Consider the following 22,376-nt stretch of genomic DNA (forward strand, 5'->3'; position numbering starts at 1 on the left):
AGAGTAATATGCAAATTGACTGTCACTCCAATACACAAGATGGCTGCCCCATGTGGACACAAGATGGCCACCACATGAGGGCCAGCAGGGGAGGGCAGTTGTGGGTGATTAGGCCAGCAGGGGAGGGCAGTTGCGGGGACCCAGGCCTGCAGGGGAGGGCAGGTGGGTGGGACCAGACCTACAGGAGACGGCATTTGGGGGGAACCAGGCCAGGAGGGTAGAGCAGTGAGGGGTGACCAGGCCGGCAGGCAAGGGCAGTTAGGGGTGACTGGGCCAATAGGGAAGGGCAGTTGGGGGTGACCAGGCCTGCAGAGGAGGACAGTTACGGGTGACCAGGCTGTCAGGAGAGGGCAGTTAGGGGTGACCAGGCTGGCAGGGGAGCAGTTAGGCATCGATCAGGCTGGCAGGGGAGTGGTTAGGGGGTGATCAGGCTGGCAGGCAGGTGAGCAGTTGGGAGCCAGCAGTCCTGGATTGTGAGAGGGATGTCCGACTGCCTGTTTAGGTGGGATCGGGCCTAAATGGGCAGTCGGACATCCCTCGAGGGGTCCCAGATTGGAGAGGGTGCAGGCTGGGCTAAGGGGAAATCCCCCTCCCCCGTGCATGAATTTCGTGCACTGGGCCTCTAGTGTTTAAATGTTTATATAGGGGGATTTTTATTATAAACTACTTCAAACTCCTTTTGGAAGTATGTTAAACAACATAAGTACAAGGACTAGCACTAGAGGAAATTACTTATATACCTTAAGTTTATTTCTACATGTATTTTGCATTTAATCTATGTATACTTTAAGCTTGTTTATGAATATAGTTTGGATTTCTCTGGATGTGTAGAAGAAATAATAAAAAAGGAAGTTGTAAAACATACATTGGTCTCAATTTATCATATTTGTTTATTTCTGAAACTAAAGACAGCCACACCCTGTGGAGAGTCAAGATGGCGACATAGATAAACATAACACTCTCTGCCTCTCACATAAAATACAGAACAACCACCATTCAGAATCACCTGAAATCTAACTGAACAGAAGTCCTACGACTAGGGAATTAAAGGAGTAGCACATGGAGACTGGAAGGAGGGACAGGAACACAGAAAAGAATCAAGGAACCAGCTAGTCTCACATGGACAAGTGGCGGGATTAAATCGGGAGAGATATCTGGGCTGTGGAAGTTTCCCTGAGGAGTACGGGGTCCCAGTCCCACACCAGGCACCCCAGGCCAGGGCTGCAGTGCCAGGAGGAGAAGTCCCCATAACTTCTGGCTGTAAAAACCAACAGGGATTATGGCTAAGTGACATGGAGGCAGTCCAGGCAGTTCCTCTTAAAGGGCCAGGGAACGAACTTACTTACACTCACTTCCTCTGAACGTCAGTGCTGGGGCAGCAGCTTGAAAAGAACCCGTGACATGTGGAGAGGATAACCTGTCTGGAATCGGGGCAAGAGCGGAAGGGGCAGCTTTCTTCCAGACAGAAGTGCTGGCAGAGATAAGTGCTGAGCCTTCCCCGCCACAGAATCGACAGGCTGCACCATATCTGAATCTCCATTGACCTGGCTCACACTATTTGCTCCACCCTGGTGATTGTCTAAGACCCCACTTCTCCCTAGTAGGGCTCATTCAAGCCATTTCCAATCATTTTTCCATACATCTAGCTTCTCTTGCCTCATGCTTCGTACTTCCCGAAAATCTCTCAAACAAGCAGCAGCTGGACTCAGCATGCCCTGTACCTCTCGATAAGTGGCCTCAGGCCTGGCACAAGTGGAAGCTCACCTTGGTTCAGAGCTTGGCCTCTGCTAGGCACCTCCAAGGCCAATACAAGTAGCAGTCATCTTCAGACTGCTTTGTAGCTCATGCTGGGTAGCCCCAGGCAAGACAAAGGCAATAGCTGACTTTTCACATTCTGGGAAGTCCCCAAACCAGTGCACCTGGTGGTCATTTTCAACCATGGTGGATTACAACCCTACCACCTCCACACGTGACCCACTCAAGGGGCAGACTCAGTGAGCACCAAAGCCCCACTAACGCAAGTCTTGCTCCATAGAGTCAGCTCCTGCACAGCAGGCTCTTCCACTGTAATTGCAGCAGATCCTCACAACCGATTGGCTTAGGGGTCAATCCCTTCCAGTGACACCAACATCATTCAAGGCTCAACTACAATAGGTCAGTGCACACAGCTCACACAGGGGTACACCTGGAGTGCCAGTTCAGATGACTGGGGAGGTTGAGCCACTGGGCCCTACAGGACATATACACAAGGCCACTCTACCAAGTCCAGAAGACATAGTGGGCATATTTAATACATAGAAACAAACACAGGGAAGCAGCCAAAATGTAGATACAAAGAAACATGTTACAAATGAAAGAACAGAAGAAATCTCCAGAAAAAGAACTAAATGAAATGGAAGCAAGAAAACTATCAATACAGAGTTCAAAACAATGGTTATAAGGTTGCTTAAGGAACTTACTGAGAACCTCAAGGAACTTAGTGAGAATCTCAACAACATAAAAAAAGACCAGTTAGAAATGAAGGATACACTAACTAAAATAAAAAATAATTTACAGGGAAGCAATTGTAGAGTAGAGGATGCTGAGAATCAAATCAAGAATTTAGAATATAAGGAAGCAAAAAATACCCAATAGCAGAACACCAAAGAGACAAAAAAAATCCAAAAATATGAAGATAGTTTAAGGAGCCTCTGAAACAACTTCAGGCATTACAACATTTGCACCAAAAGAAGAGGGAGCAAGAAATTGAAAACCTATTTGAAGAAATAATGACAGAAAACTTTCCCTACTTGGTGAAAGAAATAGACATACAAGTCCAAGAAGCACAGAGAGTCCCAAACAAGATGAACCCAGAGGCCGACACCAAGACAAGCAAACTAAAATGCCAAAGGTTAACCTTTTGCACTCGGATGTCGAGTGTGACTCGACATGGTTAGCATTGGTAGCAGCTCTTTTTATACTCTTTGAATGTATCAATAATTCAAAATATAAAAAATCTAAATAAATAAGTTTGTATGAAAAGAAACTCCAGTTTTTTATTCTACTGCCGCGCTTTGTAAAATCTGGGGTATTTAAAAAATTAAATCCTGAGTAGAATAAAGGAATCAAGAAAAAAGCAAGCGAGTGCAAAGGGTTAAAGACAAAGAGAGAATTTAAAAAGCAGTAAGAGAAAAGCAGTTAGTTACCTACAAGAAAATGCCCATACAACTATCAGCTGATTTCTCAACAGAAACTTTGCAGGCCAGAAGGGAATGACAAGAAATATTCAAAGTGATGAAAAGCAAGGACCTACAACCAAGATCACTTTATCCAGCAAAGGTATCATTTAGAATTGAAGGTCACATAAAGAGCTCCCCAGACAAGAAAAAGCTAAAGGAATTCATCACTACCAAACCAGTATTACATGAAATGTTGAAGGGTCTTCTTTAAGAAGAAGAAAAAGAAAAGAAGATTTAAAGTAGGAACAATAAATTGGGAATAAATATATATCTATAAACAATTGAATCTAAAAGTAGAAATAAATGATCAGGCAGGACAGAAAAAGAGAACATTTTGATGGTTGCCAGATGGGAGAGGGGTTGGGAGAATGGGTGAAAAGGGTGAAGGGATTCAAAAGTGAAAATTAGTAGTTATAGTGTAGTTGTGGGGGTCTTAAATACAGCATGGTCTGAGATTTATCGGTAGGATCACTTAAAAAGTTTTATAATGTCTAATCACTGGGGTGTATACCTGAAACTAATATTGTATGTCAACTGTAATTGAAAAAATTAAAAAAAAATGATTAAAAATAAATAAAACAACCACAACCAATATAACATGTACTCAAGAGTAAATTTTAAGACTCAAAATGTCCTGTAGTAATATGAACCAAAAATTGCCCCACAACTTCTAGAACCTTCACATTAGAAAAACCCAAAAGAGCCTTTGATACAGCAATGCTTTATAAAATGTTAATACAGGAGACACAAAATGGTGGCCGAATAGGCAGACGTGTCCTGAGCCTTATCCCAGAGCAGATTAAAGGAGCATCTAAATCAAATTACATCCACCCAGAATTGGCAAAGTGGACACAGCTGGTGAGACAATTCACAACCAGGAAGGGCAGAGGATGCCTGGAGAATGGTAGGATCGGGGATCTGGGCTGGAGAGAGTTGTGAGACCTCCAAGCCCAGAGGGTCAGAAGGAAGCCACACAGCACCAAGTCCGCATCCCTTGGGGACAGGCTTAACATGTGACTGTGAAAAGGAAGTCCATAGGGCCACTGGTGGCAGGGGATTCTAGATCTAAGTGCACAGCCTGAGCCCAGAGGGAGTGGCCTGAAGAACTACACAAGCTGCGCAGTGCCAGGGGCAGAGAAACTCACAGTAGCGCAGTTGTTTCCCCTCCTTTTGGTCTTTGCTTTTATTCACTACACCCAGTTCATAGGACCTTTCAAATACAAACACTCACCCGTGGCTGAGATGCAGGTGGAGGTGCGGACATGTGGAGTCTGAGGAGAGGCTGTGGAGAAGAGCAGGTCAGGAAGAGGTGACTGGGAGTCTGGCACTGGGACATTCCTGACACTCCAGACCAAAGCAGACATTTTCTCCTGAAGAGCTAGCCCCTCCCAGCAGTCTCCAGGCAACCAATACAGCCACACCCAGACTACACCCTGAGTGGTACAAAGGACACACAAAATCTGAATAGCCCCTAAGAGCCCTCAGGGACTGGGTTGAAGAGAGGCCTTTCAGTCCCAGAAAGCTATTCAGCAACCTCCCTAACTATAGCCCTGTCAGAAACAGCCACTTGAGAAATTGAGATTGACAGTGGGCAGACAGGCTTAGTGGGCAGATCGGTCCCGCCTACTGGCAGTCAACATGGTGGAGATAGACACAAACAGAGGTGCAATGGATCGCCTAGAGCTTCAACACAGTCCTGACTAACTAACAGGAAACTGAGAAGTGGCGACAAAATAGAAGAGTGGGATCTTAAACCAGCCCCCATAGGGCATTAAAACTCAGCTGAAATGAACACCACTTCATTGTTTAAATTTTTTTATCTTTTATTTAAATTTTTTTCTTTATTTTCTTTGTGTGTTTTTTTGTTTGCTTCTTTCTTTTTTTGCATTATTTTTTCTTCATTCTACTTTTACTGTTTTAATGGTTATTTTATCTTATCTTTTTATTTTTTATTAAAATTTTTTTCTTCTTTTTCTTTTTTCTTATCCACTCATCCTCTTTCTATCTCCTCTATACTGAACCAAGGTCCTTCCCATAGTCATTCAATTCTGTAACCTTACTTTCTATATATAAGATCTGCCTCTATAGATTCTGCCCCCACCCTCTTTTCTGGGTATTTGTTGTATACATTATTTGGTTTATCTGTTTGTTCTGTGGTATTTTCTCCCATTGTATATATCTTTTTATTCTTCCTTTTTCTTCTTTTTCTTTTCCCTCTTACCATTTTTTTCTTTTCTTGATATCATTTTTGCTCTCTTTTCTCTCCCCTAATTCTTGTTTCTCTAGTAGTCATTTATAATGGGGTTATAGGTGTTGTGAGTACATTCGTGTTTTGTTCCCTTTGTGTCATGTCTTGTCGAGTTGTATTTTGTGCAGTTGGGTCAATGTGGGAGAGAGAGAGCCACATAACCAGACACCCTAAGTCTCCTAGACTCCACTCATGAACTTTACAATAACACTCAAGACCCAACTACACCAAGAGAACCCAAATATCCCAAGTAGGAGGCATCCCTAGATTGCTCAGCCCAGAAGACTGGAGACATTACAACACTGTGTCCCACAAAACATATATTCTATATATATAAAAACCAAGTGACTGGAATGCCATAACAACCAGAATGACCAGTTGCTTTGATGCGCACTGCAACCCTGATCGGCACCCACCACTCTGATCAGGCGTGGGCAGGCCAGCCAACCGACCACGGCCCCTCCCTCAGGCTGGCCCATCACTAGATTGGGGATGAGGCCAGATGGGCAACCATGCACGGCCAATCCCCCTGGCTGGCCCCACCCCTAATAAGCGCCCCCACCCAGATCAGAGGCAGGAATGGCTGGCCAACTGCCTGCAGCCTCTCCTCCCGCCAGCACAGCCCTGGATCGGCCCTCATACCGGGACCATGGGCAGGGCCGGCCGGCCAACCACTGTGACCCCTTCCCTTGACAGGCCCACCTCCCGCAGCACCCCCAAGCCAGCCTGCCCACGGACCCTCACCACAGGTGGCCCTACCCCAATCGAGCCCCCCCATCCAATCAGGGGGTGGGGCTGGCCAGGCAACCTCCCGCAGCACCTCCTCCGGCCAACCCCATGCCTGAACGCGCCCCCTCCCGATCAGGGGTGGGGCCAGCCAGGCAACTGACTGTGATCCCTCCCCCTGGCCGGCCCACCTCCCTCAGCCCGTGCCCCCTGCTGGACCTGCCCATGGTCCCTCCCTGCAGCTGGCCCTGCCCCAATCGAGCCTCCTTCCCTACAGCCGGCCAACCTTCCGCAGCCCCTCCCGCCCGGCCAGCCCCACCCACGAATGGCCTATGCCTGAATGGGGGTAGGGCCATCTGGCCAACTGACCATGACCCCCCCAGGTGGCCTGGCCCCCAAACCCCGATTGGGAGCAAGGGTGACCAACCAACTGACCGCAGCCCCTCCCCCTGGCCGGCCCACTTCCCACAGCCCCTTCCCCCTGACAGCATGGCCATGATCAGCTCCCACAACCCCAATCAGGGGAAGGGACAGAGAGCCAACCTCCTGCATCCCCTCCCCCCGGCCAGCTTGGCCCCAATTGGCCACAATTGGGGCAGGCTGGCCGGACTCCACCCTTGCACAAATTCATACACTGAGCCTCTAGTCTACTATATAAGACAAACGCAAAAAATATGGGTGGCATAACATTTTGATCTCATATGTAGAAATAATCACAAAGGAACAGCAAAAATGGGGACACACACACACACACACACACACAAACATTCAAAAGAAAAGGAGAAATCACCAGAAAAGGAAATAAACAAAATGAAGGCAAGCAATTTGTCAAAGAAAGAATTCAGAGCAATGGTTATAAGGACACTGAAAAGGATGAAAGACAAATTCAACAACACGTGTAAGAATCAAGAAGAAATGAAGAATGACATGGCTACAATAAAGAACATAATGGAAAGCTTCAGCAGTAGACCAGAAGAGCCTGAGGAGGGCATCAGTGAGTTAGAAGACAAGGTAGAAAAAACCGCCCAAGCACAGCAGCAACTCAAAAAAAAAAAAAATTAAAAAGCAGGAAGAGCACCTGGGACAACACGGGAGCTTTGGGACAACACGAAACTAAACAATATCTGCATGACAGGGGTGGCAGAAGGAGAGTAAGCCAAGCAAGAAATAAAAATCCTGTTTGAAGAAATAAAGACAGAACAAATCCAAGAGGCACGTAGGGTCCCCAAAAAGATGAACCTAAAAAGACCAACACCAATACACATCATAATTAAATTGGCAAAAATCAACAACAAAGTAAGAATCTTAAAGGCTGCCAGAGTGACAGAAAATTACGTACAAGGGATCTTTCATTACAATATCAACTGATTTCAAAGAAGAAACACATCAGGCCAGAAGGCAATGGAATGAAATATACAAAATGATGCAAAGCAAGGGACTGAATCCAATAATACAAAACCCAACAAGGCTATTCAAACTTGAAGGGGAAATCAGGAGCTTCACAGACAAAAAAGGGCTAAGAAAGTTTATTACCACCAAAACAACAATGCAAGAAATGCTAAATGGACTGTTGTAAAAAGAAAAAATAGAAAGGGAAGAAGGAACACAGGCATAAAGAATAAAAATGGCGCCCTAACCGGTTTGGCTCAATGACTAGAGTGTCGGCCTGCGGACTCAAGGGTCCCAGGTTCGATTCTGGTCAAGGGCATGTACCTTGGTTGCGGGCATATCCTCAGTAGGGGGTGTGCAGGAGGCAGCTGATTGATGTTTCTCTCTCATTGATGTTTCTAACTCTCTCTCCCTCTCCTTTCTTCTCTGTAAAAAATCAATAAAACATATTAAAAAGAAAAAAAGAATAAAAATGGCGACAAACACCTATCAATAATAACTTTAAATATAAATGGATTAAATGCTCCAATCAAAAAATATAGCATAGCTGAATGGATAAGAAAACATGACCCATATATCAGCTGTCTACAAGAGACCCCCCTCAGAACAAAGGACTCACACAGACTGATAGTGAAGGGATAGAAAAAATTTTTTTCAGGCAATTGTAAATGAGAAATAAGCTGGGACAGCAATACTTATATCTGACAAAATAGACCTCACAGTGAAGGCCATAAGAAGAGATAAGGAAGGCCACTTCATAATACTAAAGGAAGCAATTTAACAAGAGGATATAACTCTGGTAAACATATATGAACCCACTACAGGAGCACCCAAATACATAAAAAAAACTTCTGGAGGATATCAAGGGAGAGATTGACAGCAATATAGTCATAGTAGGGGACTTTAATACCCCACCTATACCACTGGATGCTAGTAAATCCTCTAAACAAAAAAAATCAGCAAAGAAACATCAATCCTAAATGACTCACTAGATCAGATGGACTTAATTGAAATCTTCAGAAGATTTCACCCCAAAGCTACAGAATGTATATTCTCAAGTGCACACAGGACATTTTCAAAGATAGACCACATATTGGGACGGAGGCAAGTCTCTTCAAATTCAAGAAGATAGAAATCATATCAAATATCTTCTCAGATCACAATGGCATAAAATTAGAAACCAACTACAATAAAAACAATGAAAAAAATCTAACACTTGGAGGCTAAATAGCATGCTATTAAACAATACTTGTGTTACAAAGAAGAAATAAAAAGAATCCTGCAAACAAACGACAATGAAAACACAACAATCCAAAATCAATGGGACACAGTGAAAGCATCCCTGAGAGGGAAGTTCATAGCTCTACAGGCCTGCCGAAAAAAATAAGAAAAAATGGTAATAAATTATCTAACCCTACCACTTAAAGAATTAGAAAGAGAGCAACAAGAAAAGACCAGAGTAAGCAGAAGGAAGGAAATAACAAAGATCAGAGTGGAAATAAATGATATAGAGACCAAAAAATATATATAAAAGGTCAAAAAAACCCAAGAGCTGGTTCTTTGAAAGGATAAACAAGATTGATGAACCTCTAGCCAGTCTCACCAAGAAAAAAAGAGAGAGGACCTAAATGAACACAATCAGAAATGAAAGAGGTGAAGCAACAACCGACCCCACAGAAATACAAAGGATTGTAAAAAAAAAAAAAATACTATGAACAACTCTACTCCAACAAACTGGACAACCTTGATGAAATGGACATATTCTTAGAAAAATACAAGCTTCCAAAACTCAATCAGGAAGAATCAAAAAACCTGAATAGGTTGATAACGACTGATGAAATGCAAACAGTAATCAAAAAATTTCCAGCAAACGAAAGCGCTGGATGGGAGAGCTTCACTGGGGTGTTTTACCAAACATTCAAAGAAGAACTAAAACCTATTCTCCTCACACTATTCCAAAAATATTCAAGAGGAAGGCACGCTTCCAAGCTCTTTCTATGAAGCCAGCATTAATTAAAACCCAAAACCAGATAAAGACACTACAAAGAAAGAGAATTACAGGCCAATATCCCCAATGAACATAGATGCTAAAACCCTCAACAAAATTCTAGCAAATCAAATACAGCATTACATTAGAAAGATCATACACCGTGACCAACTGGGATTTATTCCAGGGATGCAAGGATGGTACAATATCTGCAAATCAATAAACATGATACATCACATAAACAAATTGAGAGACAAAAATCACATAATCTTATCAATTGATGCAGAAAAGGCATTTGACAAAATCCAACACCCTTTCCTGATAAAACTCTCAGCAAGGGGGGGAATGGAGGGATCATAACTCAACATAATAAAAGTTTTATATGACAAACCTACAGCCAATATCATACTCAATAAGCAAAAACTAAAACCATTTCCTCTAAGAACAGGAACAAGACAGGGATACCCACTTCTACCATTCCTGTTCCACATAGTACTGGAAGTGCTAGCCATAGCGATCAGACAAGAAGAAGAAATAAAAGGCATGCAAATTAGAAAAGAAAAAGTAAAATTGTCATTATTCACATTCATGACATGATATTGTATATAGAAAACCCTAAAGACTCCACCAAAAACACTTCTAGACTTAAAAGAATTCGTCAATGTAGCGGGATACAAAATTAACACCCATAAATCTATGGCTTTTTTATACACCAATAATGAACCAACAAAAAGAGAAACTAAAAAAAAAAAAAATCCCATTTACAATTGCAACAAAAGAATTAAGAGAACTAGGAATAAACTTAACCAAGGAGGTAATGGACTTGTACTCAGAAAATTACAGGACGCTGATAAAAGAGATAGAGGTAGATATAAACAAGTGGAAGAATACTAGTATACGGTGTTCATGGATTGATAGAATCAACAACATTGAAATGTCCATACTACCCAAAGCAATTTATAGATTCAATGGAATCCCCATTAAAATTCCAATGGCATATTTCAAAGACCTAGAACAAAATCTCCAAAAATTCATCTGGAATAAAAAAGACCCCGAGTAGCTGCACCAATCTTTACAAAGAAGAACGAAGTTGGAGGGATCACAACACAAGATATCAAGCTATATTACAAAACAACTGTCCTCAAAACTGCCTGGTACTGGCACTAGAACAGACATATAGACTAATATAACAGAGAATCCAGAAATCAACCCAAGCCACTATGCTCAATTAATATTTGACGAAGTAGGCAAGAGCATACAATGGAGTCAAGACAGTCTCCTCAATAAATGGTGTGAGGAAAATTGGACAGACATATGCAAAAAAAAAATGAAACTAGACCACCAACTTACACCATACACAAAAATAAACTCAAAATGGATAAAGGACTTAAAGGTAAGATGGGAAACCATAAAAATCTTAGAAGACTCCATAGTAAGCAAAATAGCAGACATATGTCGTGGCAATATCTTTACTGATACAGCTCTTAGGAAACTACGGAGAAAATAAACAAATGGGACTACATCAAAATAAAAAGCTTTTGAACAGCAAAAGAAACCATCAACAAAACAACAAGGAAGCCCACTGCATGGGAGAGCATATTTGCCAACGTTATCTCTGATATGGGTTTAATCTCCAAAATTTATACAGAATTCATACAACTTAACAAAAGGAAGATAAACAATCCAATCAAAAAATGGACAAAGGACCTAAATAGATACTTTTCCAAAGAGGACATACAAAAGGCCAAGAGACATAAGAAAACATGCTTAAAGTCACTAATAATCTGAGATATGCAAATAAAAACAATGAGGTACCATCTCTCACCTGTCAGAATGGCTATCATCAACAAATCAACAAATGACAAGTGCTGGCGAGGATGTGGAGAAAAAGGAACCCTCTTGCATTGCTGGTGGGAGCCACTGTGGAAAACATTATGGAGCTTCCTCAAAAAATTAAAATGGAATTCCCATTTGACCCAGTAATCCCACTTCTAGGAATATATCCCAAGAAAACAGAAACACCAACCAGAAAGGATATATGTACCCCTGTGTTCATAGCAGCACAATTTACAATAGCTAAGATGTGGAAACAGCCTAAGTGCCCATCAGCAGATGAGTGGATTAAAAACTGTGGTACATCTACACAATGAAATACTACAGTGCTGTAAAAAAGAAGGGATTCTTACCATTCACAACAATATGGATGGAACTGGAGAGCATTACGATAAGCGAACTTAAGTCAGAGAAAGATAAATATCACATGATCTCACTCATTTGTGGAATATAATGAACAACATAAACTGATGAACAAAAACAGATTTAGAGACAGAGAAGCACGGATCAGACCGTCAAACCTCAGAGGGAAGGTAGGGGAGGGTGAGGGTAAGGGGGAGGGATCAACCAAAGGACTTGTATGCATGCATATAAGCCTAACCAATGGACACAGACAACAAGGGGGGTGAGGGTTTGAGTGGGGGATTTGGGGGGCAATGGGGAGATAAGGACACATATGTAATACCTAAATAAATAAAATAAATAAAATAAAATAAATGAATAAATAAATAAAACAAAATAAATAATAAAAAATAAAACAATAAATAAATAAATAAAATAAAGTAAATTAAAATAAAATAAAATAAATAAAATATAAACAGGTGGTCAGGAAAAAATCTCTCAATAGTTGATTTCCTCTATTGTATTCTGTTAGTAACAAGATTTGCATATTGTTGATTATCTGTAACTTAAGCCATAAAGGGGAAAGTAAAGGCATTTTACTTAAGAAAAGAAAAGTAAAGGCATTTAGAGGCATAAAGAAAAGTAAAGGCATTTTAACAGTTTTGAGTACTAAGGAAAATGAATTTCCTTCAAGCCAAAAGGACAGAAGTGGCACTTCCAATCCTGGGAATTAGGATAGTAAAGCCCTATATCTCAACTATAGGAACACTTTATGAAACAACCTGAATTCACAACAAATATCAATACATTCTGAAGACCAGTAAAATAATTTCCTCCTTAAAATAGCAACTAGTACTACAATAGACAACTGCAGGGCAATTACAGTTTCTCTAATTTTCTGAAATAGAAATAGGTTCTTCTCTGGATACATAATTCATACAGGGTTACTTTTTTTCTCAGGCTAAAGTGTGGCTTGAGGAAAAAATATAAAGGTAAAATTATGAGCCATTTTCAGTGAATATTTGAAAACAGCCTGGAGGATAATCTTGCCCTGTAATGAAGGAAAAGTCAAACCCCAAAGCTTGGAGTCCAGTGACCTTTAGTCATGTAATTACTAAAAGAGGTCATTAGAAAACTTGTAATAGCATTCCTTCCTCAAAAATAACAAAATGAAAACCTTTAAAAATTTCAATGACACCATAAAGAGAAAGCAGGATTGTTTCACGAAGGGAAAGAAGGAGTATTTTATCCCTGACATTGTTTACTAGTAGAACTTCCAGTGTATACAGATAATAAAAGAAAAATTATATTTGGCAGTTTGTTTTTAAATGCCCTGCAGATACTGAGGGTCCTTATTACCTGTACCCTGGGGCACACCACAATAACAGAATGGTTTCGTTTCTATAGATTTTTCTTGTATCTGGAAGTTCTGGGCAAGATGCTTACTGACAAATCAACAGATTGACCTTTTGTTTAGAGAACAAATACAGGTATTAGCTCCAGAAAAAAAAGTAAATTCTAGAAATCAAAGAAAACTTTACCCCATTCATAAAATAAGAACCACTAGGAAAAAAAATATAATAATTACCTGGAAATTACAAGCACAAGAGCCAAGAAGAACTAAATGAATCACGCAAACAGCACCCCTGAAGAAGAGGTGAACAATGGAATTCAAGTGATTCCTCTGATTAACCACAGAATACTTCTCTTAAGATAATCATCAAAAAAGTGCTTCGGCAGCCCCTCAGCACTCTGTGCGCCCGAGGAAGGCCCCGGGTTATTACGGTTCGGGGGGTAAGGAAGAGGAGGGCAAGGGTCTCACTGCAGTTCCCCAGAGAGGAGACCTAGGGAGTCCGCCCTGAGCCCCCTGCATCCACTTTGCCCAAGTACGTCCTGTGCCTTTAATGCCCCAGTGCCCTTTACTGTACTAAGCCTACGCTGCACTCAGAGTTCAGTGCAGGTACCATCTACCTCTGGGAAGGCTTCCTTCACTTCCAGGCTGATTCACATTTTCTAATATTGCCACAACTAAGTTTAACCAACTGAATTACAATTATCCACTCATGTCTCTGTCTTCCTCATGTTCTGAGGGATAACTTAACCAGAAGCACTGAATCTATTCAGATACATAGACTTGAGTATTGGTCATTCATTCTCTATATCTTGCATGCCTACTGATTGAACTAAATGCACTGTTCTAATATCTGCAGGAAATTATACAAAAAGTGTTCCGTCCACCAAACTCACCATTAAATATAGTACCTATTCAATCCATTATTGTAGCTCTCTGAGTTCAATAAGGTAACATCATATTTTGGAATTTCCACCAGAAAGGTAATTATTATTATCTGATAATTTATGCAAATTTATTGAACCTTTAAGAATCCAATAAATGGTTAAAACCTAGACGCCCTTCTACATAACAGTCAATGCATTTTTTTGTCTCCCCAGAATGGATACATGGTTGGATATTTTCATTTGTGAAAAACTACTTGAGAGTTTTTCAGGAGTCCTAAAAGGTACCGACTTGCAGCTTTATAGTGCTGTTTCTGTTCCTCTTGACCCCCGTTACCTCTGGTCCACTGAACTGTAAAATCAAGCAAGTCTATTATTCCAGGACTATAGGAGGATACTTGGGCCCTGAAAAGATACTACAAGTATCACTAAAAATCATCCGATGCCTCAGTTATCCGAGTTATTTGTGTCCTGAGTAAAGTTCACAGAAATGTTTTCAGGGCTTGAACTCCAATTTTCACCCCACTCAGACCCACTATATTCTCTGTGCCATTCCCTGAACCATGAGCATCAATAGGGACAGGGCAGAAAATGTACCTAGCCTCAGAAACAGATCAGCTGGAAGCAGCAGAGGCAGAAGGTGAAGGGCTAAGCCCATGTAGTACACAGAGGAAGCAATAGGAAGAAAATGAAAGTCCTGAAATTGTTGACTCACTTTTATCGCTGTTTCTTGCAAAATTGTGCTTTTTAAAGGAAATTATATTCATCCCATTAAGCATATCCTCATTTTGCTGGGTGAGTGAAACTCCTTTACAGGTTGGGGGAAAAAAACTCCCTAAATACAAACAATTAAAACCAACTCCCTACAGACCCAGTGTCACTGAGTAACGGCTCGTTATCAGATGCACATAGAAGCCAATACTGTGGCACCGGCTTTTGAGAAAAGAAAAGCTTTTGTTTTGCAAGTGGAATAATAAGGAGAGAGGAGGCAAGACTCAAATCTGTCTTCCCCATCAAGGGTTTGGGGCAGGATTAAGGGGTTTCAGCACTGGATCTTCCTGGACAACGGACCCTTCACTTATGAAAGGGATCCCAGGATCTGGTCATGTTTGGTCCTTTGCTTCCATGGGGCAGCAGTTAAGAGTGTACAAGTGTTACTCATGAGTGGTGTTCACAAGTGTTGCTCCCAAACTTTGCTTCCAGGTCTTGCTAGAAACAGGATAGGACCAGTCTGAGTTGGTTCTGGGGTGCATCAGGAGTTCAGAAGTTCAGATAGTCCTGGGGATCTGGGAATAGCATAATCCATATACCCAAATTTATATATCTCTTTAAATTATCCCCACAAACAATACAAAAAGCATAGTACTGAGTTTCACCACAGGTTGGGGGACTCTAGGGGTTTGCAGCACCTTAAACAGTTAATACTGTGACACAAGAGAAACAACATATTGTGAGAATAAGGAACTATCCTCTCAAAACAGATGTTAATGGCCTTTAGGTAGAAATTCCCTAAAGAAAGTTGATTGTCCCTTGCACTGCCATTTGAAAAATAAATCCTACCTCCTCAACAAGATAGAAAGGCAGATGGAAGAGCATTCAGCACAAACTGAAAGAAAAAAAAAAAGATAAAAAGTCTTCCAGAAAACTTTAATGCTTTTTCCACAGAAAATAAAAAAGAGGGATTCAAGGTACCTTCTTTGAAATAATGCCTATTTGTAAAGTTCACCATCTGGATTTAATCTCTAACGTTTAGAGATATAGCACAGGGATACAGGTAATACAAGTCTGATGGAGGAGGAAAAAGATGCAAACAGAAAATGCATAAAAACTAAACTAGTTTTAAATAATCAGAAGCATAGGCCTAGAGGCCAGGAAGAGATGTGCTCTAAACTCTTTTATACTTAATTCTTACCATCTTATAAAAGCAGGTTCAGAGAACAGCCTTAAAGTAAAACTAAAGAATTTAGGAGTAGTTAGTTATAAAACCCAGTTGAAACTAAGTGGCTAGGGGGAAGAAGGAGAAGAAAAGAATTTGAGAAGGAATAGAGGTCCCTTGTCACTGAAAAGTCTGACTGTTTGTTTCAGCTCCAGTTCTGAAATCTCCCACATTGACACACTGACAGTGAGTGAGACTTTATCACAATATAAAGAATTATATGCTTCAAATCTTTGTAAAGCAAAACTTATACATTCATATATATGTTAGTATACAGTCTCTTGGCAGCATTCATTCTAAGTAGGGATACTAAGTTAGAAGTTATGGCCTAATTAGCAAATGTCTCTGACAAATATAGTCAGCTATATCAAAACTGCTTAGTAGGTAATTTATGAAAGAAATTCTAATTCAACTGACTAGTGCAATAAGTGTCAACCAAAAGACAGCAAAATGTATGTTGAAATTTCCCCATTTTGCAAGAGAGCAACCTAAAGTATAATGGAATAAAAAGCATGTTACATAAATTTCATTTTTTAGTATGAGAGGCACTGATACACAACAGAGCTTTGTTTTTCTACAAAGAACTTTGTCACCGATGGCCCTATCATTTTCCAATTTAAAATCTCACATGTCAATAAATTCTGCAAGGTACTTACAATCTTAATTTAAAACACTATAAACCACACAATCAAGTTATTAGTAAATGACAAATTGGGAGTTTCCACTTACTTAGATATATTGTTGAAGCTGAGAAACAGACGTTGGAGGCAGGGCAAATTATCCACATCTCTCTAGAAGGAAACAGAAAGCAAAAATTTATCAGCCAAAAGCAAAAGAAATGTTATAAATGTCTTCTTGCTCAGCTGTTGAAATAAATAGTCAATTCTATTCACTGCAACCTTGCTAGACCATGGATTTCTCCTGGACATTGAGCTCCATTCTTCTCCACTGCAGATTAAAGGGGAGGGTTTCAGTACATCCGCAGAACCAGCTGCACCACTCACAAGGTAAAGCACTGAAGAGAACAGAGAGATGCTGCTGCTAGCCTCTTTAAGCATGCTTTTGGGAAAGAAGCCAAAATGCTTCTTCAGCATTTGAACGTAGCACAAATGTAGTATGATCAAACATTTGTTAAAATTCATTTTCAAAAGGAAGCCATTCTAATGCTTTAAATTTTAAATTTATGCAATTCGCTTTCCAAATAGTACTAGAATTTCAAAGCAATTTACCTCACTATTCTTAAACCTTTGGAAATATACCACTCAGTTACAAATGAACAAAACACAAACAATTTCTCCATAAAACTAAATGCAGATCATAGTGTCACTGAAGGGCACCATAAGGGCAATTTCCATTCTAAGCAAGAATTGGAGGTTCTTGTCATTGGAACTTTACCCTTTTCTGTTAAGGTACAGCACCCAAAAGCAAACCTCTGCTGTTTACATGTAATTACAGTCAGCAAATATTGAAATCTTTGGCCCAAATTACTTTTAAAGTATTTTTATTGATTTTTAGAGAGAGAGGAAGGGAAAGGGAGAAAGATCGAGGTGAGAGCAGAACGTTGATCATCTGCCTCCTGCACACCCTACATGGGGGATCAAACCCACAACCCAGCCATTTACCCTGACTGGGAATCAAACCAGTAACCTTTTGGTGCACAGGACAACACCCAACCAACTGAGCCACGCCGGCCAGGGTCCAAATGATTTTTTAAAATCATAAAATAAAAACAAAGTTACCTAATCTCATTAAGTGAAAAGACACAAACCTTCTGAAAAGTATGACATACTGGAGTGACAGTTAAGAGGAAGCTTAGTCTGCAATACCATTATTCACGTAAGAAAAAGTATACAGTTGAAATTGTTGCAGGGGTAGGGTGGAAGTGGATGGGAAGGTGACTCAGGATTTCATACTATCCTAGAGGCTGAGAGCACAGATTCCATTTATCCTGACTTCCAGTACTCTGCTTTTTAAAACAGCACAGGGGTCTTCCAACCTTCTCTCAACCCCTTGGGCCCTAAAGAGTGTAAAACAAATATAACTGCAGCTATCAAATCACCCACTCAGTACTCCATTCATCTGGCATTACCATTCTCAGGCCCACCCCTGAAAACCTGTTCCATAGCTGTGAGTTAGTGATTTTTAGAGCTTATCAACCATGGTCAAAAAATAAGTCTGCATAAAACAGGAAGTCCCCGCAGTGGGTGATAGGCTCCGCATGTTGGCAAACTTCTTGAACCAGCTCTACCAGCTACCTCACTCTCTGATATTCCGAGAAATGAGAGGGGAGTGGGGTAGAGGAGGAGTGATAGACTAGTAGTAGAGCTCATTTTATTCCAGGGCTCTATTTTCCAAAGAAAATGGTAGCTTGCTTCCTATCTGCTCTCCAGAAGTATGGAGTCACAACCTAAATGAAAGCCCTCTCTGTGCTCTTGGGGAATCCCTTCTCCCAATTCTTCCTGGAATCTACCTGAGATTTTGCTAGGCACTAGCATTGTTTGCTGACATCCAACTGGAAGAAACTGAGAAGTAGTAGCCTGGAATTCTACTAAATCAAGGCATCTTAAAAAAAATTATTTTTTGTCTCTTTGAGCTCCAGCCTACCACCTCCAGAGACTACAGACACCTTTCAAGACATATTTTTTGGCTATTAAAATATAAAATCAAATTACATCAAGTGATAATTTGTGAGAAAAGTTTTTTAAACTTTATTTAAGTTATAATGTTTTATATTTATCTTCATTTATAAAATAAAATTTTAGCAGGTCTTTATCAAATTTTCAAAATCAGTAACTGTCATGACCTAATAGAGCTATGAAAAATATTCACAATAAATCGAAAAGCTAAAAATCAGAATTCAACTACATATATAACCACTTCAATAGGCAGTCTTTCCAGCAGTTTAAAAAGCAAAATAATTACACAATCATTTTTGTTGTTCTAAATTTCATTTTTTAAAGAAAATTATAACTTTTCTTTAATTTTTCTAGCAATTCAGAGATATACTTTGTAATGAATTCCTAGCATTACAATTATGGGGGAATCAGTATTCAACAATCTGTTTACCAAAAATGTTTAATTATTTTGGAATGATGGGGGAAGGAGAAATGATGTAAAAAAGCTAAATCCTCATAACTTTGAGAAAAAGTCACCATATTTCATTGCCAAGCATTAAACTCAACAGTTCTTTTCTGGAGATAACAATATCATAGGCAGAAAAACTATGGCAAAGAGGCAATAATGTTAACATACCTAAGATGAGAAGATAATAAAATATTTATATACAGAATATTTATAGTTCATTTGTTATTAATCTGCTCATAGTCTCAAATTTATTATATTTAACAAAATGCAATTCTGAGAATCACATTCAAAACTTTTTGAAGATTCAAAACCATTTTATATATTTATAAAATATAATCATTTTAAAATGGATTTAAATAAAACTACAAAATTATTGAGATTATAATTATTTATTCTTCAAAAGAATAATAACTTGCCATTTGATAAATATCCCTGTCCTATTCTGCTCAGTGTTTTCCACATTCTTAAACTTCACAAAAGAACTAAATGATTTAGCAATTTGACCATGTGTATAACATCTATTTTTAGAGCAGCCTCCTGCAGAGGAATAAGGACAATGAAAGGCAAAGAGACAAAGGCTTTGGCATGCATCAAGTAGGACAAAGATGACCATAATAAAATCACAGTTACTCTCATCTTGTTATTTATTCTGTCATACAAAAAAACTCAGAGTAAAAAATATATAGAGGTGATTGATTTGATTTTGAGAACTGGAAACATATTTATTAACAAAGCATAATAAGTTTGAAAAAAACAAAGGAAAAGTGATATTTTTATTAAAAGGTTTATTAAATAAATTCCAACATGATTACTTGCTACAGTCATCACTTTGTGACAGAGACACATATTACATGAGGAATAATATGTGTAAGCCATCATATCAATGACTCTAATCATATACAGTGGAACCTTGGTTCTCGAATTTAATTCATCCCGATAGGCTGTTTGAGAAGCAATTTGTTCGAAAACCGAATGATTTTTTCCCCCATTAGAAATCATGTAAATTGAATTAATCCATTCCAGAACCACAAATGATTCCATTTAAATCTTTCTTATATACAGTACATGTCTAATGTACTGTTTAATCTATAAGTAAACACTTCTTTTCTTAAATTTACTGAACCACCTCCTACTAGCCTTAAATCACTTTCAGCACTGGTTCCAGGGGTGTTTTTCAGGTCATCATGCAACATCTTTGTTCATATATTGCTGCCTCCAAAAATGCTGTCACTGGCTAAATGCTTTTTATTTATCCAAATCAACAACAGTTTTTATACCTCTTCAATTGCCTGTGATCATTGTTTCTTTCACACTCTTAGCAATAGTTGCACTAGATGGCCTCTTTATGTTTTAAAATTGTGCTAATCTTTGACTTCCCCAACAACAAAAGCATTCTCTTTTTTTTTTTGTGGCCTGAGAGATCATTTTTGGCATGCTGAGGTATTAGCATGAAAGAGTTATCAGTTCAAAAACCAAAGTTTGGTTTCACAACCTAGACATTTTTTCTGTGCACAACTTGGATGAGAACCAAATTGTTCAGAAATAGGAGATGGTAGAGAAAGGTTTGACTGCATTTAAATGCCAATGAAGAAAAGCCCATTATTTGGTCTGTTACCCAAAGACATTAATATGCATATCTGCTTTTTATATTTGTTTACTACCCATTACATGGCAGTAAGTATCAGTCAATCTAGCTGCAAGTTACTCTTTAAGTCTGCTTTTCTTCTATGCACTGTTGTAATCCTCTCACATAAAGAAAACAATAAAAGGGAACTGGAAATTATACTGATAACAGCCATTGAAACTCTGACTACAAAGATTTCTAGTCTTTATAATGTAGGAGAGATAGATTTAATAGCTATGAGGAAAAAGAAAAAAGCCTCAATTTCATAATCATAGGTGTTTCCTCACTTGAATTTGTAGTTCAAATCTACATCACATGCATGATCTAACAAGACGCCTCATAAAAAATGGTCCTTAGCATTCATGCCCCTATCACTCCTGGCAAAACTTGCTGAAAGACACAAACTCAACTCAGGCTTTAATAACATTCTGACTATCCCCAGCTACTAACCTATGGGGGGGGGGGGGGAGAATGTTAGTAGAGCAAGAGTCAGTAGAAATTTCAGAAAGCAAATGTAGAACTGCCAAAAAATTGACCTCTCCCCGCCAGCTCCCACTCCACCCACTATGCACATGCCCTCACCCCCGTCTGTGCCCATTGGTTATGCTTATTTGCATGCATACAAGTCCTTTGGTTGATCTCTTACCTCCCACACCCCACCACCCTTCCCTACCTTCCCTCTGAGGTTTGATGGTCTGATCGATGCTTCTCTGTCTCTGGATCTATTTTTGTTCATCAGTTTATGTTGTTCATTATATTCCACAAATGAGTGAGATCATGTGATATTTATCTTTCTCCGACTGGCTTATTTCATTTAGCATAATGCTCTCCAGGTCCACCCATACTATTGCAAATGGCAAGAGTTCTTTCTTTTTTTACATCACCATAGTATTCCATTGTGTAGATGTACCACAGTTTTCTAATCCACTCTGCTGATGGGCTGTTTCCAAATCTTAGACATTGTAAATTGTGCTGCTATGAACATAGGGGTGCATATATTCTTTCCGATTGGTGTTTCTGAGTTCTTGGGATATATTCCTAGAAGTGGGATTACTGGGTCAAATGGGAGTTCCATTTTAATTTTTTGAGGAAGCTCCATACTGTTTTCCACAGTGGCTGTACCAGTCTGCATTCCCACCAGCAGTGCACAAGGGTTCCTTTTCTCCACATCCTGGCCAGCACTTGTCATTTGTTGATTTGTTGATAGCCATTCTGACAGGTGTGAGATGGTACCTCATTGTTGTTTTGATTTGCATCTCTCGGATGATTAGTGACTTTGAGCATGTTTTCATGTCTCTTGGCCCTCTGTATGTCCACTTTCGAAAAGTGTCCATTTAGGTCCTTTGCCCATTTTGTGATTGGATTGTTTATCCTCCTTTTGTTAAGTTGTATGAGTTCCCTATAAATTTTGGAGATTAAACCCTTATTGGAGATAACATTGGCAAATATGTTCTCCCATGCAGTGCACTCTCTTGTTGTTTTATTGATGGTTTCTTTTGCTGGGCAGAAGCTTTTTATTTTGATGTAGTCCCAGTTGTTTATTTTTTCCTTAGTTTCCATTGCCCTGAGCTGTATCGGTAAAGATATTGCTACAACATACACTGAGCGGCCAGATTATGATGATCTCTGAATGCATAATAACCTGGACACTCAGAGTGTGTGTGTGTGTGTGTGTGTGTGTGTGTGTGTGTGTGTGTGTGTGTGTTGTGTGTGTGTGTGTGTGTGTATATTAGAGGCCTGGTGCATGAATTTGT

The 22,376-nt window shown here is 39.7% G+C and overlaps 1 protein-coding gene across 2 annotated transcripts in view; it reads right to left on the reverse strand.

Moving 5' to 3' along the window:
- Positions 1-22,376, reverse strand: part of LRRC49 (leucine rich repeat containing 49) — a 231,849-nt gene that overhangs the window by 141,148 nt on the left and 68,325 nt on the right. For both annotated transcript variants that reach the window (XM_008151368.3, XM_028160350.2), the window contains one exon: positions 16,644-16,705. In XM_008151368.3, the coding sequence (XP_008149590.1) occupies positions 16,644-16,705 (62 nt within the window). The remainder of the gene's footprint in view (positions 1-16,643; positions 16,706-22,376) is intronic.

The sequence above is a fragment of the Eptesicus fuscus genome, chromosome 2 (assembly GCF_027574615.1).
Source record: "Eptesicus fuscus isolate TK198812 chromosome 2, DD_ASM_mEF_20220401, whole genome shotgun sequence".
Classification (NCBI taxonomy): domain Eukaryota; kingdom Metazoa; phylum Chordata; class Mammalia; order Chiroptera; family Vespertilionidae; genus Eptesicus; species Eptesicus fuscus.